Below are 22,292 nucleotides of genomic sequence, written 5' to 3' on the forward strand. Positions count from 1 at the left end.
CTATTTATAAAAATTGTGGACAACTTTAAATTTCACGTTTAAAAATTATTTACTTTTATACAGGCAGGGTGTTTCATATTTCCAGGATTAACTAATTAATATTTTTTTAAATGGAACGCCCAGCCCCTGATGTATATTTTCATCTTTTTGGATTCTTTGCATTAAGCCGATTCAAACAATCTCAATACTTGGGGTCTACAATTAGAAGTTTAAGAGATACAGGATGTTAAAAATCTTATTTTTTGAAGTTTAAGTAGTTATTGCAGCGTGGTCCTTGTAAAATCATTCAAAAAATAATTATAGTAGTGCTAACAAAATTAGGGTCGGGGCCACATAAAACTTGACAATTTTGTTTCAGATGGATATATATGAGAATTGTCATGATAAAGAACTAAATGTCGATGTTGACATGACATTTACTGAACCTGAATCACCTGAACCTGACCCTTTTACACCAAGTGAAGATGAAAAAGACCCTACATATGTTCCTGAAAGTCCTGAAACAACAACAAAAAAGAAGTTCAGAAAATTTTTTGGCCGTGCCTACTCTTCAAAATCTTCGGAAAAAACCTATGAAAATCAGGATTCAGATTCAGACAACTCGGCTGCTACTAGTGCTGCTGCTGCTAGTAGTTTTACTAGTTCTGTTTCTGTAACTAATAGTCAATCCTCACATCATAATGCAGCAACCTCAAATCTCTTTGATGGGAAATATTTTGAAATTACGCAACAAATGTTAGAAAAACTTGACGGGACAAGAGACATTATAGCTAAGTGTAGAATGTGTTTACCTAATAATAAATATTTAAAGGGAAATTCAGGTTCTACTAGTAACTTCTTAAAACATTTTAAAACGAAACATTCAACATTTTATAAGGATTATTTAATGTTTGATTTTTGTTTTCAATACATAGTTATTAGTTTGTAATAACTTAACGTCTTTTATTTCTTATCTACCCCAAAGCCCAAAGTATACCATTTCAAAGTACCTGCTGGCTTAAACTAAAATTGTATGATAATTTAAAGTGTTAAAATGATGTTTTTAAAACAAAAGTATCGACAATCTACTGTAGAGTAGTAGAGTACCGAGTACCTTTATATTATACCCTAAAAGTATCTTAGTTACTACAAAAGTATCTAAGTATCTTAGATACTAGAAAAGCATCTAAGTATCTTTGATACATAAAAGTATCTTACATACTTAAAAGTATCTTAGATACTTAAAAGTATCTTAGATACTCAAAAGTATCTTAGATACTTGAAAGTATCTAAGATATTTTTACTCTAAATACTTTTCCGGTATTTTGTATCTTTAGATACTTTCACAAAAAAGTATCTTAGATACTTAGTATCTTAAGATACTTTTTGCCTCAAGTATCTTAAAAGTATCTAGATACTTTTAAAAAGTATCTTTTACAGCTCTGTTTGTAGGTTACTCTGATGAATCAAAAGCGTATAGATTGTTAAATGTAGATACAGAACGTATTACAATTAGCCGTAGTGTGGTGTTTTCCAAGAGAAATATATGCGTCGAGAAAAAGGAGGCAAAAAGTGAGGAAATATCCATTGGGTCCATGATGGAACGGCAAAAAATAGAGCCAAACGACGTAGAAGACAGAGAGGTTGCAAATTTTGAAAACACGGAGGAAATAGAAAATTCTACGGACACATCTAACACGTATGAGAGCTTAAGTTGGGAAGAATCCCATGACAATGACGGCGATTCTAACTATCAATTAGATACAGATCTCGATATAGAGAATTCAGGTGATCGTAGATCTAGCAGAATAAATAAAGGTATTCCACCTGAGCGCTACATAGCAAAGTTGACAGAACTCGAAGAAGTAGAACCTAGAAACTTTAAAGAAGCGCTTAAAAGAAGTGATAGTGAAAAATGGAAGCAAGCTATGGAAGAGGAAATCACGTCATTAAGGAAAAATAAAACTTGGGATTTAATACAAGCACCAAAGGGAAAGAATATAGTCTCATGTAAATGGGTATTCAAGTTAAAAACAGGCGAAGATCAAAGCTCGAAGAAGTACAAAGCACGGCTGGTAGCAAGGGGTTTTAACCAAAAATTCGGCGTAGACTACGATGAAGTGTTCGCTCCGGTTGCGCAGCAAGCTACTCTTCGAATTTTATTGACAGAGGCATGGAGAAAAAATCTCATAGTAAGGCATACAGATGCAAAAACAGCCTTTCTAAATGGAGAACTGTCAGAAGAAATTTTTATGAAACAGCCTGAGGGATTTGAAGAAAAGGATACAAGTTTTGTTTGCAAATTAAATAAAAGTTTATATGGTTTGAAACAATCTGCCAGAACTTGGAACAAAAAGCTTGATGAAGTTTTATCTAAAGAGAATTTTTGTAAAAGCAATATTGATACATGTTTATATATCAAGGTAATAAATAATGAAAGGGTTTACGTACTTATATACGTGGATGACATTTTAATAGCAGCAAAGGATACACAGGTAATTGATACATTTGAAGAGAATCTAAAATGTAATTTTGAAATAACGAGTTTGGGATTATTACAAAATTATCTAGGTATGAAGATTGAAAGGTGCGATCAAGGGATATATAGTTTAAATCAAGCCAGTTATATTGACAAATTGCTGAACAAGTTTTTGGTGGTTTATTATATATTGCGGTAAATACTAGACCGGATATATTGGCAAGCGTCACCATACTAAGTCAACAGAATAAAAATCCAAAAGAAGTAGATTGGAACGAAGCAAAGAGGGTGTTAAGATATTTAAAGAAAACTAAATATAAAAAGCTTATTTTAGGACAAGAAGGAACAGATAATGCATTATACGGCTATGCAGACGCTGACTGGGCAGAAGACAAGGGGAACAGAAAATCCAATAGCCGGTATATATTTTTATTACGGGGTTCGCCTATAAATTGGGGATGTAGAAAACAGAGTTGCGTGTCTCTATCATCAACTGAAGCAGAGTACATAGCATTGGCTGCCTGTCATAGGCTGTCAGGAAGAAATTTGGTTAAAACAGGTTATAAAGGAATTTGTGGGTTTAGAGCCGGAAATAGTTATATACGAAGACAATCAAAGCTGTCTAAAACTTTTAGGAAATCACAAATTCAGTAATCGGACAAAACATATCGATACAAAGTACCATTTCGTAAAAGAATTGCATGAAAAAGGGGTTGTTAACTTTAAGTATTGTCCTACCGAGGATATGATAGCTGATATGTTGACTAAGCCGCTGAATAGGGTTAAGTTAGAGTACTTAAGTAGTAAAGGGGGTCTGTTTGACTAATTCAAAAATAATTTTAGTTGCGAGGGGATGTTAGAATATATTCAACTATAAATTATGGTATTCTTATTAGTGTTAAAATGGACATAGCAGTCAAAGTGGGCGGGCTAATTCCCCGAACCTTTTAGGTCGAAAACTCTTACATAGGATTGATTATATGAAAGTATCGTGTTACAAGACATATGGATGTGAAAGCGATTTTAGTAGTTTTGTATTTGATATTTTTACAGGAGTCTTGAAGTATACGTTGTAGAAGACACATCTTAATTTCTTTGTTTGTATATTATTATAATACGGTTCGGTTATAAAATAAATAGTTTGTTTAGTATTATTTGTACCTTTTATTATCTACTATTTCTAATACATATGAGCTGAACCAAAGACAACTAGAATAAAAAATTGTAACGATGTATAAAATTGTATTCAAAATTTGTTTTTCTTAAAAACTATCAGGTAATAAACATATTATATAATTAAATATAATCTGCTTGGCAACCCTGGTAGAATAATTCTAAATTACACCATTTCTTGAGAAATCTGACACTTGATTGAATTGTCTTGTTAAACTTAGGATGGATGTTTTGTGTTCCTAAAGTAGTAAATTGTCTTTGGTGAACGTCTTAATATATTTTCTTCCATTATGGCAAATAATTCAATAAAATAAGTTATAGCTGGTTATAGCACAAAACTGCCGTTTTGTAGGTTACGTTTGACAAATGTCAATTAACGTTAACCTGTGTGCGTATTTTCTGAAAGGTTTCAAAAATTATTTTAAGCAAACACGTTATCCCTTATTTATCACTCAGTGCACATGACAAATATAACGTTTTATGTTTAACGTACGTCAAAAAGTAGAGGGTCTAAAATCTCTCTATTATTTAATTAATTGACTATTACACTTACCTGGTGTAGCAGAACTTTGTGCAGGACTCTTCGAATAGCTTTGAATATCAGCTAATAAATTTTGCCACACAGCTATTTTTTCATAATGCCTTTTTAACAGTTCCTCTTTCCTAGCTAACTCCAGTCTAAGTTCACTTATATCTTCTTTAACATTCATTTCAGGTTTGAGGGCAGATAAAAGGAACCTTTTTTGTAGAAAAAATGCTTCCATTTGCCTAGCTAAGTCTATAAAACGAAGAGTAGTTTGTTCTACTTCTACTTTGACTTCGTCTTTGTCTGAGGTAGGTAGAGCTTCTTCTTTGGTGAGGACGTTTAAACAATGCTGAAATTAGAAATACTGTTTTCAACCTATTTGCTATTAAAACATTTTCAAAGTTGTATATAGATTGTGATACATTTATGAAGATGCAGCTACACAAAGATATAAGTACTCTTTAGATACAAACCTGAAACGCTTCTTCAAATTCGTCCACAAGATTTCCACTGCTATTTGTTGGGGTGGCCATCGCCGATACAGGAGGCGAAGCTTCTTTCATCGGAGTCATTGAATAAATTTTGTGATAATAGAATTCCAGTAAAATATTAGACTCTTGAATGAAACAAAATAATCAATAGACAACATAAAGAGACGCTGAAAATGATGGAGTTGTTGCAATGTTGCCTCATCTATGGTCACCTATAGGCAGTGTGGCCAGGCCAGATTTATTTTCTTCCTGTCGCCAATCCAACCTCAAAATGTCGCCAATTTTCGACAGATGTCGCCACTAGTATCGGCCGCCATGTTTTCGTACTGTTTTCATAAATGACGTCATACGTCACTTGTTTATAAATAAATATTTTTATTTATTAAAAAATATCTTTGTTTATAAAGAAATAAAGACTTAAAATTTTTAAAGTAATATTATGTAGATATTGTCGTTTCCTACAGGTATTATAATAATAATGGATTAAGAAGTTATTTGCTCATTGAGGAACTTTTTATAGTTTCGTAGTTCTTTTCAGTAACTAAACTTTCTTTGTTGTTTTTTCTTAATTATATGTTAACATGCACTTTATTGTTATTTATATTACTATACTAATCTAGCCTAATATTCTTTTTCTCATGATCATCTTTCAGTGCGTCACAGTTTTTCAATTTCTTTCTAATGTATTAAATTGTATGTGACAGAAAAAAGGCACGTCGGTGATTACATTTCGTCGGTGACATTTATATCATTTTTATTCTAGTTATTCTAGTTGTCGATAGATGGCGCCATAATAAAAAAATATTTTTTTTAATTAGATAATAATATTGCAAATATAATCTGTATAATTTATAAGACTATACAAATCAAAGAAAATACCATTTTATAAATGCAAGAAACACATTTGATTTGTTTTTATTCCAAATTGAAAATAAAATGTGACAACTGTCAGATTTAACTAAAATGTCATGTTAGAATAAATGTCATAAATGTGTATTATCACGGACTTATTCTCCTTTTCATGAACATTTTTCAGTGCGTCACAAATTATAGAAAAAAAGGTAAGTCCGTGATAATACACATTTATGACATTTATTCTAACGTGACATTTTAGTTAAATCTGACAGTTGTCAAATTTTATTTTCAATTTGGAATAAAACCAAATCAATTGTGTCTATTGCATTTATAAAATGGTATTTTCTTTCATTTGTATAGTCTTATAAATTGTACAGATTATATTGATAATATTATTATTTTATTTAATAAATAATTCTTTTTTGATTATGGCGCCATCTATCGACAACTAGAATAATCACCGAACTAGAATAATTACCGAAGTATTCCCAGACGTGCCTTTTTTTCTGTCACATACAATTTAATGCGTTAGAGAGAAATCGAAAAACTGTGACGCACTGAAAGATGATCATGAGAAAAAGAATACCCATTTTACTATCATTTGTTACGCACTGAAAAATGCTCATAAAAAGGACAATACCCCTGTTTACAAAAAATGGTAGCTATGAAAAAAATGGCTGACACTGAAAACAGTTTTTTTAGTTAGGTTAGGTAGCAACGCAGGTTGCCGTCTTCACAGGTGCAGTGCATGAGTGAGTGCATAAATATTCACGGAATACAATATATACACTTTACAACACGGAATTTAAAACATGTTTTCGGTTGGCGGCCAGTTGTGTAGTCACGTTGTTGACGTCAGAGATTGCAACAAACTTAATTGGAGGGAAATATGAAATATATCTATTTATGAAAAAGTGACTGGTGCTAAAAAGTATAAAATCGCCCAATTTGCGACTTGCGATTTTCTTAAATTTTTTGTCGCAAATACTTGTTAAAAGTAGCCCAATTGGCGATAAATCGCCCAATCTGGCCACACTGCCTATAGGGCTTTTCATCGATTGTCATTTGTTTCGAGCTTCTGTCATGTGTCACATAATATTAATATATCTACGTCATACGTCTTCAGTTTGTATCATTGGTAATACCAATAACGTACGACGTAGATATATTAATATTATGTGACACATGACAGAAGCTCGAAACAAATGACTGTGAATGAAAAGCCCTATGGTATGGTTGCAAATCAGTGTCACTTGTCACTTTTCCGGCTTTTCCGCTAGTGTGAAGTTATCAACACTAGCCCCAATATCACAAGGCCAGAACATTCAAATTTGGCAACAGTGAATAGAGAGCCTACAAAAAGATACTACTATGGCAGTGAACCCCAAAATCCCGACAGCCAAAATACCGACACGCCAGAATCCCGACAGGCCAAAATCCCGACACGCCAGAATCACGACAGATTTGATAAGTTCCTTTTTAACATATAATTAATTACATTTATTTCTGGTTTTTTGTTTATGGCCATCTGTTTTTTATTTTTTGTTACTAAACAAAAGTATTTACCATTTAATATGAACCAATTTTCTAAATAAAATTTCTAACATGGGTATATATGAATTAAATTATTTTTTTGCCAATATAAGTATAGTCCAATAATATATTGTATAATCAAATCCTGAATTCAAGTTTACTTTCGTAATATAATATCTAGATATTATCAGGGCCGCCGCTACCATGCGTGCAAAGTGTGCATCGCACACGGGCGGCCGATTATAGGGGCGGCCAAAAGCAGTCCACTGATGATAATTTTTTTTTAAACGAAAATAAATTCAAAAAAGAAATAGTAATCGATTTAGATATTTCTATAAACTCTAATATTCCAAACAATCTAAACAAAAATGCCAGAAAATGTTATTTATTATATGAACTGCCCTTTTGCAGCTGTAGTCATAAAGTAGGTCCGGGAATGCTTTTTAATTTAATGTGGCTGGCGGTTTTCGGACTTTAAGGATATTTTTATCTACGTGGTCCATATGCGAATTTTTCAAATTCTGAACATTTATGATTTGTTAAGAGAGTTCTTCTTCTTCAGGTGCCATATCCGCTACGGGGGTTGGCAATCATCCTAGCTATTTTAATTTTTGAGGCAGTAGCTCCAAATAGTTGTTTTGAGCTACATCCAAACCAGTCTCTCAGGTTCTTGAGCCATGAAATTCATCTTATTTCGATGCTTCTTCTGCCATCTATCTTTCCTTGCATTATGAGTCGTAGGATGCCATACTTAAGAGAGTACGACACGACAATAGGATACTTTATGAGAATTTAGATAAGTGCTTGTTAGGTTGCTCTCATTGAGTAATAAAAAAGCCTTTTTTATTACTCGATTGTTTAAAAAATCTATTTTATTACTCGATGGTTGCTCTGTTATAATACTGTTCCTTTATATGGTTATAGGTGGGTTATAATATTTCAGTCTAAGTTGAGAATTTGATGATTTTAGGCACGCTTTTGATAAACGATTTTGTTTGTAATAGATAGTAGTGTGCCCGTTTTTTTTGCACACTACTGTATTTCAAATAGGCCTGGAACCCGCGTGCCAAAAAAAAGTCGATTATTAGCAAGCTGAAAATTTGTTAATAGCTTAACGGTGTCTAGTCGTGCAAACTTTGATGTACGGGAACACTGGAACAGGGGAGGATTTAACTGTGAAACAGTTTAAAAATTTGGAACGTCAGATTAAGATTACGAAAACGTCCCATGTATTTTGTCGGACAGAACATCCAATTGATTTGTTACCCTTTCATTAAACTCTCATGTAAAAATCAGACTGCTATTACTAACCAACATGATTCCTGTCATTTCACATGTTCTTCGTGTTTCACTCATTAAAATGCCCAGTTAGTCATAGACACCAGTCTGATTTTTGCATGAGAGTTTAATGAAATGGTAACAAATCAATTGGAAGGTATGTCCGACAAAATACATGGAACGTTTTCGTAGTCTGACGTCCCAAATTTTTAACCTGTTCCACAATTAAAACTTCCCCTGTTCCAGTGTTCCCATACATCAAAGTTTGTCCGACTAGACACAGGTCTAAAAGTAACGTCGAGGTCTCCTCCGTCGTGTATCTCCTGCACATTTCTTTAAATACTAGTACCTATGTTGAAACGACTAAAGTGTTAAAAGGGGGCGGCAAATATTAAGTTGCACACGGGCGGCCAACACTTGAGCGGCGGCCCTGGATATTATCATGTCACTTACAACCTTCATCACAACTTCCATTTCAGTAAGTATAGCTTTTATATTATAAAATGAAGTGTTTAATGATTTTTTCTTTTAAAATACATAATAATTAGTACCCGTACTTATTATAGTAAGTAATTAATTTTTCAATTTCAATACTCTGTAATATGATTTGGTATTGCATTTGAAAAGGAAACAATAAATATTCAAAATGTAGTGGACGGGATTTTTGCTTATGCGAGGATTGTTGCATGTCGGGATTTTGGCCTGTCGCCCTGTCGGGATTCTGGCGTGTCGGTGTTTTGGCCGTCGGGATTTTGGCTGTCGGGATTTTGGCTGTCGGGATATTGGGCGCCACCGGCATGGCATTGAGAAGAGTGTGGGAAGCAAAAATATTGAAAAACAAAAATGGGGAAGACCAAGACAGATATGGGATAAAGTAATCCGATGATATTGGAGAGAATAGGAGTGACATGGAGAGAGGCAAAGATGTTGACGCGAACCCGCAAAGAATGGAAGAAATTTGTTAAGAAATAAATTAAACCTTACACCATTGGTAGAAAAGTTTTTGATTACATAGCTATACAATTATTGTTATTTTCCATAGCCATTTTTCACAATTTGTATTGAGTACACCCTGTATACGTAGAGGTATATATATATATATATATATATATATATATATATATATATATATATATATATATATATATATATATATATAACATAGAGTGAGCCTACCTTCCGCGCTTCCTGATGACAAGATCTCATGGACTGGTTTGCGGCATCTCTTTCTAACACATTGTATCGAGAAACTAAGATGAGAGGGGAGGACAACTGTCGCAGTTTTACGATGCGTAAGAGTGAAACAGCACTAATCCAAATAAAAAAGATGGTGTCGTCACTTCGCTCTGAATTACACACTCTCTCTATGCTAATATATAACTCTATGCCTGTATATTAAAATGTTATTTTGTTTAAAATTTGCAACTGTCTCTTATCGTTACTAAATGAGGTCATTACATATTTTTATTTTTTATATCTATAACAGTATGAAATTATGATATTTGCAATGTAAATATAACGTTTGCAGTCAACGAGTTGATTTTTAAATGTTAATTCGACTCTTTTATTCGAGTCTTGGATATGAAATTTTTTTCTAATAAGCAGGTACATCGTCTTTTTTTATAGGACGTTTTTTGCGTTGTTTTTGATCATTTCGCGATTATTCCTGGGTTCATTCTGTCTACATGATCTCTATATTTGCGGTGTTTTGTTCGTGTCCATCTCATCACATCCTGGGCTCCAGTTGCTCTTAATAGGTTTGTTCCAACTCGATACAAAACCGTTCTTGAACGGTTACGAGTATGCGCAGTAACGAAAAATGTGTTACTGCGCATAATTATACGTTATTACGCACGCGCGTAACGATTCAAGAACGGTTTTGTATCGAGTTTGAACAAACCTAATGACTTCTCATTCCCTTCCAACCACCAACATCACGCAGTGGCGAAGGAAAGTATCCGACAGGACAGAATGGAAGAACATTGTTTAGCAGGCCAAGGCTCGCAAAGAATTGTAACGCCATTAGAAGAAGAAGATATGATATATCTACACACAAAAGTTGTCTTACCTTCTGGAGGATAAGTACTTCCTGGTGGTGGAGTAATACGTGACCATACACAGTGAAGAAGAACAAACAAAACAAAAATCACAGTAACTTGTTTCATCTTTACTAAAATATCTTAGACTCCACTAAATATTACAACTTTAATACTATATTATTGAATTTTTTATTTATATTTATAAATGAAGAATAGATTAAGTAGGTATTCGGTTTTTAAACCAGTTCATTAGCGTACGTCTATAAATTTTCAAGAGGGTGGGTGGATAGACGTGTTGTAAATAGTACTCCAATGAAAGAATCAATAATCTAATGTGAAACATGGAATATAAACAAGAAATCATTAGACGTGTTAGAAAAAAAATATTTTTAGGAGGATACTGGTTCCAATCATTGAAAATAATAACTGGCATACGAAATATAAAGATACGGAATATAAAAAGAAATATACGACTAATATAGAGAACCAATAGTGGACATGTGGACAAGACACTTGGTCCAGATGCATGAAAACAGAATCCCCTGAAAATTATTAAACGGAAGGCAATATACCTGTTGGAAGACCAAAAAAGAGTTGGGAGGACAAAGTAGATAAGGATGCCAAGAACCTCCTAAAAACACGTACACGGAAAAGAACAACAGTAGAGCGAGATCTTTGGAGAAGCTTTTTGAAGCAGGCCAAGGGTTGACTTGCGCTGTAATGCCATTGGATGGATGGATCAGGAGTAAAAACTACAATTTTTTAAATAAAAACGCTCCTTATCTGCTAATATAATTTGTTTATTTTACAAAAAATCTAAAAACTTATTTGTTACAGTCCTTTTCCGGAATACAATTTTGGTTGTCATCCCTAGCATAACCTTGGATGCAATAACAGGTGTCAACACATCTAAAGGAGTTAATCCTACAAGGTTCGTTTAAAGTTTTGCATTCTCTTTGACAAGGGCTGCCACAGTCATAGTATTCGTTGGGTTTGGTGCAGTTCTGCCAATCTAGACCTAAAAGTAATACATTTTTATTTTTAGTTTATCTATTAAAAGTCTAAGAGCTGGAAGCGGATTTTGTGCGTGATAAGTAATATGGAAAAATTATACGGGGATATGTTGAATTAGTTGTGTACATGACTTTCACCAACGGCCGGAAACCAGAGTGGGGGCCGAGGGTAGTTATAAGGGGTCAAAGTCGCGGTTTTTATTATTTTTTTTTGTGACGATCATGATCGAGATAGTGCACCAAAATTTGGTAATAAGTAGGTCATGACGTACCTAAGTAAAATCTCTAGGGGCGCAACGCTGCGTGGCCGACAAAGGGGTGGGGGTAGGGGTGAGTATAAAAAATATAAGGGGTTTTTTGCGACGTTCGTGATTGAAATAGTGCACCAACATTTGGGTATAAGTAGACCATGACATAAATAAGTAAAATCCCCAGAGCCGGAAACCAGAGTGGGGGAGGAAGGTATTTATATGGGGTCAAAGTCCCGTTTTTTATTATTATTTTTTGTGACGCTCATGATCGAGATAGTGCACCAAAATTTGGGAATAAGTAGGTCATGACGTACCTAAGTAAAATCTCTAGGGCGCAACGCTGCGTGGCCGACAAAGGGGTGGGGGTAGGGGTGAGTATAAAAAATATAAGGGTTTTTTGCGACGTTCGTGATTGAAATAGTGCACCAAAATTTGGGTATAAGTAGACCATGACATAAATAAGTAAAATCCCCAGAGCCGGAAACCAGAGTGGGGGAGGAAGGTATTTATATGGGGTCAAAGTCCCGTTTTTTATTATTATTTTTTGTGACGCTCATGATCGAGATAGTACACCAAAATTTGGGAATAAGTAGGTCATGACGTAACTAAGTAAAATCTCCAGGAGTGGAACGCTGCGTGGCCGACAAAGGGGTGGGGCAGGGGTGAATATAAAAAATGTAAGGGGTTTTTTGCGACGTTCGTGATTGAGAAAGTGTACCAAAATTTGAGAATAAGTAGACCATGACATAACTAAGTAAAATCCCCAGAGGCGGAAACCAGAGTGGCGGACGAGGGTAGTTATAAGGGGTAAAAGTCGCGGTTTTTATTATTTTTTTTGTGGCGCTCATGAAGGAGATAGTGCAACAAAATTTGGAAGTAAGTAGGTCATGACGTAACTAAGTAAAATCTCCAGGGGCGGAACGCTGCTCTGGGTACAAAGAGGTGATAGGCAGGGGTGAGTATAAAAATATATGGGGTTTTTTTGCCGTTCGTGATCGAGATAGTGCACCAAAATTTGGGAATAAGTAGATCATGACATTACTAAGTAAAACCTCCAGGGGCGGAACGCTGCGTGGGGGACAAATGTTGTGGCGTATCACAAAAAAATAATACAAACTGCGACTTTGACCCCTTAAAACTACCCTCATCCTTAACTCTGGTTTTCGGCTCTGGGGATTTTACTTAGCTAAGTCATGGTCTACTTATTCCCAAACTTTTGTGCACTATCTAAATCTAGAACGTCGCAAAAAACCCCTTATATTTTTTATTTTCACACCTACCCCCACCCCTTTATCGGCCACGCAGCGTTCCACCCCTGGAGATTTTACTTAGTTACCTCATGACCTACTTATTCCCAAATTTTGGTGCACTATCTCGATCATGAGCGTCACAAAAAAAATAATAAAAAACGGGATTTTGACCCCTTATAACTACTCTCGTCCCCCACTCTGGTTTCCGGCTCTGGGGATTTTACTTAGTTATGTCAAGGTCTACTTATTCCCAAATTTTGGTGCACTCTTTCAATCACGAACGTCCCAAAAAACCCCTTATATTTTTTGTATTCACCCCTGCCCCACCCCTTTGTCGGCTACGCAGCTTGCCACCCCTGGAGATTTTACTTAGTTACGTCATGACCTACTTATTCCCAAATTTTGGTGCACTATCTCGATCATGAGCGTCACAAAAAAAATAATAAAAACCGCAACTTTGACCCCTTATAACTACCCTCGACCCCAACTCTGGTTTCCGGCCGTTGGTGAAAGTCATGTACACAACTAATTCAACATATCCCCGTATAGTTTTTCCATATTACTTATCACGCACAAAATCCGCTTCTATCTCTCCGACTATAAGAAAGTTAACAACATTCAAAGACAGTGTCAAATTAAAGTAATTAAAACATTAAAATTAGAATTAAATAAATAATCTCGGTGACATCATGAGGAACAGCGAAAGATATGGATTGCTGCAACTAATTTTTCATGAAAAAGTAGAAGGGAAACGTGGACCAGGAAAGCGAAGGATTTCCTGACTGAAAAATCTATGTACGTGGTTTAGCACAACAACACATTTACAGATAGCTATAATGATCCCCAACATCCGAAAGAGATAGGTACAAGAAGAAGAAGAAAGCAAAAGAGAGTAATTAGTTAAAATAGAGATTATATCACCAGCCAGTCAGGACTGACTATTTAAGAAGATTAAATAAATAGTCGAGGAAATGAAACTGAAAAAATGGCAAAACCTCTCAATTTTTTCGTCCACCATCGATTTGTACAAAAATTTGGAATTAGGCTCATTGCACCATCTAGTTCCTTTTCTATATTGAGCCGTTGTACGCTTTTGGTTTTTAAGGGTGAAAACTACCCCTAATTGTTAAAAATTATAAAATAACATTTTAAACTTTAATATTGTCAACATTTGGTTCTTATTAGTTACATAATGATTGTTTTATGCTTTAAGACAGGGGTCGGCAACATGCGGCCCTTTGAAACTTTTTGCGCGGCCCGTCAATGCACTAATGTAATTTTAGGAAAAATCAACAAACTTATGAAAAATAATAAATTAAAGACAGAAAGATAACAGACGCTTAAGGACAACAGTTGCATGGACCTAAATTCACTAAAATATAAGGAACTTAATAAGACAATAAAAAAAGGATAAGACAAGACATCAGGGACTAAAATACCGAACAAATCGAAAATATTATAGAGAAAATCAAGAGTATGAAAGTGTTAAAAACTCTAAATAGGAAAGACCGACAACAAATACACCTGATAACAGATATAAATGGAATCACTATAAATGACAAAAATAATTTAATAAATATTATTGAATATTACTATTTACACAGAATTATACTCGTTCAACATAGAAAAACCAGAAAACCGCGGTATGGAAATATTAAATGTAAAATCTGAACTACCAAAATTACTAACGAGGACGTTATAAATGCCTTAAAATAGATGAATATAGATTAAGATCAACACAGAGGTCCATCGAACAAGCTATGTTAGGACTAAGCTGAAAGGACATAAACTAGGGTGACCAAACGTCCCGAAAAAAACGGGATTTTCCCGTTTTTTAACGATTTTTCCCGGTGTCCCGAAAAAGTCTCTCGGGACGCCTAAATGTCCCGTATTTGCGATAGGTTGATTTTATGTATCTGACTTTTTGTCTCTTATTTTTTTCTTCAATTTCAATTGTTTCTTCAATTTCGGCATTTGTTTTCATTATTATTTCTCCCTCTCTTATTATATTGTGGTCCAGTATTGTTCTCATTATTGTTAGTTCAAATTTCGGAATGCTATGTTCCTCTTTCTTATTAATCGTCGTTGTTTCCATCCCATATGTATCAACAGGTCTTATTAAGGTATTATATTGGTTCATATTATACTTGTCTTGTTTCTCAACAGATTTCTAATCATTCCATATGTTTTTGTGCCTTTCAGAATTCTTTGTAGCTAAAGGTGGATACAAGTTTGTCCTCCTTATGATTACTTTCAATATCAGATTAAATAATAGTGTCGGGGAGACAGAGTCACCTTATTTCACTCATTTATTTACATTTATCTCCTTAGAAGTTGTTCGTTGAAACTGATCCTTGCTTCGGTGTTCTTTAGGCTTACTGTTAGCATAATTTGTCTTAATATTTCTGGGATTCCAACATTCTCTAGCTCTTCCATCATTTTCCTCCGATTGATGATATCAAAAGCGCTTTTGAAATCTATGAATATTCGGGGAATTTCTCTGTTGTATTCTCTAGATTTCTGAATTATTATTTGTTTCACTGTATGTGTGAAATTAATCATCGACCTCCTTGGTCTGAATCCATTCTGGTATTCTCCTAACAGGCCCGGCCCTAAGGATCTTGCCGCCCTGGGCAAGATTGGCGACCGCCGCCCCTTCTTCCTTGGTAGATCCATAACTCACCACCTTCCTTCAGCCATCGCCAACTTAAATCACGATTGTATTTTTATTGATGTGTGCTTTGTGCTAAATTTTTTAATACCCCATTTTCCACTTTATTTGAACGATACACGCTTAAAAATACATCTATTTGCAATATTTTCATGAAATTTTACTACATTACTATAAATTAACATCTTTTAATATCCAAAAACTCACTATCTATATCAATAATTACACACTTACTTTTTTAAGTAAGTAGAACTCTTTGTTCCTTGGCACGGGAAAAAATCATTTAATAATTCTCCAAGATCCAAGGACTCAGCTATTTCGTGTTTAATAGATATTGTCGCTAGAGCACTCAAACGTTCCTGGGACATAGTTGATCTTAAATAATTTTTATTAGTTTTAGGTTTGAAAAGCTTCTCTCTCCAGAGGCTACTGTCACTGGTAAGGTTAATAAAATCCTCAAAGCAACACTAACGTTGGGTGCGAAATCAAAATCATACTCTCTAATCATCATCAGAGTCTCTAGAGGTATACTCTTGGCCTTCACAAGCGTGGAAAGTACTTTGAGTTCATCTTTTAGATCAGCATAATTTAGATCTTTTGACTTATCAAAAGTTAAAGCATCACATAGTCATCACATCAATAATAACATCGATACCTGTGGTGACAGTAGTAGTGTCATCAGTAGCTAACATAGATGCTGATGATTGTCCCAAATGACTGTCGTTGGACTGAGAGGGGGCGACAGCAGACGTGTATGCTGATGATTGTCCTAGCTAGATGACTGTCGTTGGACTGAGAGGGGGCGGCATCAGACGTTGATGCTGTCCTAGGTGACTGTCGTTGGACTGGGAGGAGCGGCAGCAGACTTGGATGCAGATGATAGGCCTAAGTCTGGGTGAATATTGACAGACACAAAAGGAGCGGCAACCGCTGTATGTTCTCTAGGTTGAGCAATATTTTCAGCATCAGTGTGTAGCGGTTTTAAAAATTTACCTATAAAAATGTTAAGCTTTTTTGTTTCAATCTCCTTCTCTGCCCTCTTTTTTTCTGTACTGACTACCAGAAAGACGTTTTATACCATCCACTACTGCATGTACACAATTATTTTTAATAACACTGAACACCTAATAATATTCTGGGAGGGGTAGTTCTGAACCCACCATTATTATGCGAGGAAGAAGAAGGCGGTGCTGTCGATTTCCCGTCGAATGAACCTTGCAATTTTTATTGTTTAACTTATTTAATTCTCGTTTTTACTCCTGTTCATACTATTGATTTTTTATAATATTAAAAACATATAATTTATTAAGATAAAAAAGATCGAGGCAGGTTTTGTTTATATTTGATTCAGAGTTGGACCACCATATCCTTATAGCTATTTCAGCATCCTTATGCCTCATCAGTGAAGCTCAGAAGTCTCAACTCTGAAGGAAATACAAACAATTCTGCCATTTTAAGGCAAACCATCGCAATGCAATGAACCCACCTCTGAGACGCAATTTAGCGACATCTCTCGTATTACGAGGAAAACAACGAAAAGCCCCAGATACAAAGTTTACTACCTTTTAAACAATTGGAATAATTGAAATAAAAATATAATAAACAATATTTTAAATCTAAGACTTTTCGTTAATAAACTGCTTTCTGGCTGCATCATATAATTTATTATTTCTTTAATTTAAAAAATTGGCTGTGTTCAAAAATTTGCCGCTCCTAAATTTGCCGCCCTGGGCAGCCGCCCAGTTCGCCCACCCCTGGGGCCGGGCCTGTCTCCTAATATTCGTTCAGCGCATTATTTAAGTCTCATGTTTAGTATGTTTGCTAGAGTGTTATATGTGGTGTTTAATAAAGTTATTGCTCTTTAATTCTCGCACTCCTCCCGATCTCCTTTTTTTTTATATACATATTATAGGTACTCCATCGTCTGGTAGTCAGTTTTGTCCATAATTTGTTGTATTAGTTGGTTTATTTATACTAATAATACTGTAATTCCACTGATTTTTCATCTTCTCCTGCTGCTTTTCCGTTTCCTAGGTTTTTAATATTTGTTTTTGTACTTCTTCTGCTGTGAAAATTTCGACTTCGTCGTTATCTTCTACGGTTTTATTTCTTCATCGCAGTGTGTTTCCTTCTTCATAGTAATAGCATTTTTTCGTAATATTCTTCCCATATTTTGCTGATCTGTTTCTCTTCAAATATGGTATCTCCTTTTTGGTTTTTTAGTCCTCTTGTTTTGCTTGATTTAATGCTGGGCTTATTTTTTGTTGCTCTGACTTTTTTGTAAAATTGCTTTATTTGCTGTTCAGTTAACAACTGTTTTGTTCTGACGGATCCATGATATTCTGGCTGAGTTTTTTAGTTTGTTTCGCAGTCTTGATCGTACGTAAATTACATATTCAAAGGTAAATTGAAAAGGATTTGTAGGTCCCAAATTAGCTAAAAGACCATGTTTCATTCTGCCTGTTTGGATATCGCCCCAAACCCTCCTTGGCAGTGGCGTACCCGGAGAGGGGACTTGGGGGTTAAACCCCCTTTCCCCAGGGCATATGAAAAATATATAAAAAAAAGTAGGAAAATGTAACTTGTCTTTCACAAACAATACAAAAAATAAGCCAACCCCCCTCCCCAGAGAAAAATTCTACCCTACTGCTCCTTGGATGTGTCCCGTTTTTTCAAGTTTATGATCTGGTCACCCTAACATAAACGAAAATAAGGACGTGTGACGCAGGACGAAGGTGGAAGAGGCAATTGGAAAAATTGCGCAAATAAAATGGAACTGGCCATGACAAAGCAATGAAATGTGGACGCGAAACATTATACATTGGAGACCACACGAGCCCGGTCATATTAAAGCAAAACCACAAAAACGATGGCTAGACCTTTGTCCAGGGATGGATGCAAACAGACTGAAGAAGAAGACAACTATTTAAGCTACATTTGAATATGCGGCCCGCATAAAAATTTTTATTTTGAACATGGCCCGCCATCCAAAAAAGGTTGCCGACCCCTGCTTTAAGATATACTATCATAATATTTCAACCCTTAAAACCACCCTTGTTGGAGCTATATATAAAAAATTTACTTATCCTAAAAGAATAATTTCGGCTTGCATCGATTTACATAAAAATTTGGGATTAGGATCATCTCGCCCTGTACTTCATATTCTATATTATTGGGTTGATTATTTTTAGGGGTGTAACTACCCCTTATTGTCAAAAATTATATAAAAACATTGTAAATTTTAATATGGGTAAAATTTGGTTGTGATTGGTTAAATAATGATTGTTTTATGCTTTAGGATATAATATAATATTTCAACCCTTAAAAACCACCCTTAATAACATTACAATTATTATAAGTAGATAATTTAATAGATCTATACAGAGAAAAAAGTGGAATTAAAGAATTACAAAAACATTTTTATTAACACAAAAATACGAATTTACAAATATGTACAAATACAAATACAAATAATTTTTTAGTCATCTTCCAGTATACGAAAACATACATTGAAAATGATCCATAAGCAGACTATTCGAATTTTTCGAAAAAAAAATTCGTTTTATAAACATAGCTCCTTTTTAAAAAGTTTTAAAAAATATTATTTTGTAGGAGTTTGAAGAGCTATAAGACTCTGTAAACTAAATTCCGTAAGATGCCTTAGTTTTTAATTGGGGTGGGTTTAAAGGGCTCGAATATGGGGGGGTGTTTTCTCGTAAATAGAGGTTTTAAACAGCTATATCTCGCTAACTTTTCATTGTAATGAAAACCTATGTACACAGGAATTTTAGTTATTAAAAAAGCTTAAATTTAGTAGTCCATAATTTTTTTCGTATCTCCAGTATTTTCGGAAATATTTTGAAGTAAACGGTGAAAAATACAAAATTGCAAAAATGCAATTTTTCTTTAAACTTCAATTTCTCTAAAATTACGCCATGTAAATAGGTCAAACTTGTTGGTTTTATTGAAAATACGAATACAAAAGGAATTACAGAAAGGTAAAGACCAATTTTTAATTAGGAGGGTAGTTAGGGGGTGGTTTTCACTGATTTTTTCGTAGAGAAAAGCAGGTACCGACCTTTTTTTAATTATAAGTCGCTTAATTTTCGTGCTAAAAACGTTTTATTATTATTTTTTGAAAGGTCTAAGTCTAATAGTATACTTCAAAAAAGATTATTTAAGTTTCTCTCGAAAAATGCAAAGTTTTCCCGTTATTTGGCTTCGAATATTTCAAATTATGCATTTGACGAAAAAAGCTAACTTTTAACATGCCGTATCTCGGTTTGCATTGGTCTTAAAGATATTATACAAAAATAATTTGGTTTGTGTTACTAAAGGATACAATTTTGATATCTACAGTTTTTTTGATTAAATGCATATTTTTCGAGGTATTCTCAAAGAACCCTCTAAAGAAGTCGATTTTTCGTCGAAAAACTGTTACTTTCAAGCGCGAATAACTCGAAAAATATTAGTTTTACGAAGAAAATGCAAAAAACATTTTTTTTAGAATTACTTTTTCCATCGATTTCCATGGTTAAAATGTAATAAAAAATTCCCACCACCCGAGATGGGGTGGCAACCACCCCCAAGGTTTTAGCGTACAGCGGCATGATGTAGAAAATGATCCTTGGACTATTCTCTACCTTCTGTGACAATTTCAAGTAAATTTATGCTAAACGAAAAAATTGCGAGCCAAATTGCTTCATTTCCTCGACTAAAAAATTGGATGAGATCGGCGCAAGAGAGATGAAGTTCGTAAAGTAAGGAAAAGGCCTATGTTCAGCATGTCCACATTTAGCCCCCTTTCTTCCATTTCACCATAGATAATAGATACCCTTTCACCAACTTGTTTGTGATCTACCTCTCCTACCCCTTCTCTGTGGTGTTTAGTCTGAGCTAGGTATACCACCTTTGTTTTTACGGGTTACAAGATTTCCAGACATAGTGACAAATAGATCAAGTGAAGTATAAAAATACTTTAAATATTACTTACTACCTTATTCCCGAGGAAGACAAATCTAAAGACACAAAAATTATAATAAATATATGCACTAAAAACACTAATATATTCTTTCAACACCCTTTTTGGACTGATACATACATAACTTAAAAGATTTAGCAATGAACTCATACGGTCTGTGTGCGCGTGCGCGCAGAATAATAAAAATTCACTCTCAATCGCGCCTAAAGAAGTATAACTTCAAAAATAGAGGCTATCCTGAGGGATATCGAAGAAAAGGGAATAGCTAATAGACAGAGTATAAGTGAAGGATGGCATGTATAGGTACATAAATATGTATAGATACATATGAACAGTATGTATACATATATACAAAATTGACTTACCTCCTGGAGGGAAAGTACTTCCTGGTGGTGGTGTATTAAAAGACCATACACAGTGAAAAAAAACGAACAAAACAAAAATCACAGTAACTTGTTTCATCTTTACTAGATTATTTTAGCATACCACTAAATATTTGAGGTTTATTATTATATCATCAACTTTTTATTTATACTTATTTATAAATTAGGAACGGAACGGATTAATCCAGTTCATCAGCGTACGTCTACATATTTCCAAGAGGATGAGTAGATATGCAGTGCATGGATGTTGAAAATATTACTCCAATAGATATCTCTAAAATCTAAACAGAATCAATATAGAACAGAACTGATCTAATACAGAACAAAATGGGAATAACATATAAAGGATGAAAATCGATTAATTAAACAAATGCTAAATTAGAAATTGAAAGGAAGAAGAAATATCAAAAAAGATGGCATAGTGGAAGTTTGACTGAGACACTGAGGGCCGGTACTTTATGTCTCCGTTAACAGCCGGTTAGTTAACCGGGGTTTAATCGGGACAGAAATATATGCATAAAATAGACATACACGCAATTATACTTATTATTATGTTCATAAATAATTATAATAATTACAATTGCTTTTATTACAACGCAAGAGGCCCTATGAGGTACTTTTCTGTCCCGATTAAACCCCGGTTAGCTAACCGAGGTTTAACCGGGACATAAAGTACCGGCCCTGAGTGCGGTAAATTAGGAATAAGCACCTGCTCTATCTCGTTTTTTATATTATGATTCATATCTTTATGGTAAACTATTACGACTCTTTACTGTTTTGACGTCAGTTTATGAAAACCTTCATTGATTCCTAATTCGCAATTCCAGTGTTTTAATTGAACAAACTTTTACAAATTATTTTATACCTGGCCAAAATTTCTTAACTGGTTTTTCGATGAATAATACAATGGAGCGTGTTGCGAGCAATGTTGGGCATGAGCAGCCTTCGAGATCACATTGTCTCTCTTCAATCCTGCTCCCCGGAGGGACTGTAGTGGTCGACGTGATGTCTCCAAAGGTCTCTGTTTCTGGTCATTTCTTTTAACCCATGCATAGGTCTTTTGCATATTCCTGTATTTTGAGGGATCCATCTTGTTGCGGATCTTCCTCGTGATCTTCGGCCTTCCACCTTTCCTTCTGTAGTTATTCTCTTCATGTTTTCTATGTTTGCTTTCATAACATGTCCAAAGTATTGGCGATGGATTTAACTGGAGAGTTGTTGGCTAACTTATAGCTCTCTTAAAATTGAATTATTTGTCCTACAGCCGGTCCAAGGAATTCGCAGCATAAGTCTTCAACAGAACATTTCCACATTGCAAACCAACCAATCAGGCAAATATCATATGTTTAAGACGTCATCAAACAATCAACCAAAGTGTTTGTACTAGAGT

The 22,292-nt window shown here is 34.6% G+C and overlaps 2 protein-coding genes across 3 annotated transcripts in view; both read right to left on the reverse strand.

Annotated features, from left to right (window-relative positions):
- Window positions 1–4,876, reverse strand: part of LOC114329133 (mediator of RNA polymerase II transcription subunit 28) — a 40,528-nt gene extending 35,652 nt beyond the window's left edge. For both annotated transcript variants that reach the window (XR_007699218.1, XM_028278161.2), the window contains exons 1-2: window positions 4,631–4,876; window positions 4,185–4,506 (exon numbers count right to left, since the gene is read on the reverse strand). Coding sequence is in view for 1 of the 2 variants with exons in the window: in XM_028278161.2 (XP_028133962.1) it covers window positions 4,185–4,506; window positions 4,631–4,729 (421 nt within the window). In the remaining variant the exon portion in view is untranslated. The remainder of the gene's footprint in view (window positions 1–4,184; window positions 4,507–4,630) is intronic.
- A 6,256-nt stretch (window positions 4,877–11,132) lies between these two features.
- On the reverse strand, window positions 11,133–21,044 carry LOC114329150 (inducible metalloproteinase inhibitor protein-like). Its single transcript, XM_028278173.2, has 2 exons — window positions 20,885–21,044; window positions 11,133–11,371 (listed from the first exon to the last, which is right to left on the reverse strand). Exons 1-2 carry the CDS (start codon window positions 20,979–20,981, stop codon window positions 11,178–11,180), a joined length of 291 nt encoding a protein of 96 aa, XP_028133974.1. The 5' UTR covers window positions 20,982–21,044; the 3' UTR covers window positions 11,133–11,177.
- Between the last annotated feature and the right edge of the window lie 1,248 nt (window positions 21,045–22,292).

The sequence above is a fragment of the Diabrotica virgifera genome, chromosome 7 (assembly GCF_917563875.1).
Source record: "Diabrotica virgifera virgifera chromosome 7, PGI_DIABVI_V3a".
NCBI lineage: Eukaryota > Metazoa > Arthropoda > Insecta > Coleoptera > Chrysomelidae > Diabrotica > Diabrotica virgifera.

What these genes read in the sequence shown, in the direction of transcription:
- LOC114329150 (XM_028278173.2), bottom strand. Translation starts at nt 20,981, where the DNA reads ATGAAACAAGTTACTGTGATTTTTGTTTTGTTCGTTTTTTTTCACTGT. An exon ending in AAGTACTTTCCCTCCAGGAG is followed by an intron (nt 11,372 to 20,884) that starts GTAAGTCAATTT and finishes TATTACTTTTAG; the next exon opens with GTCTAGATTGGCAGAACTGC.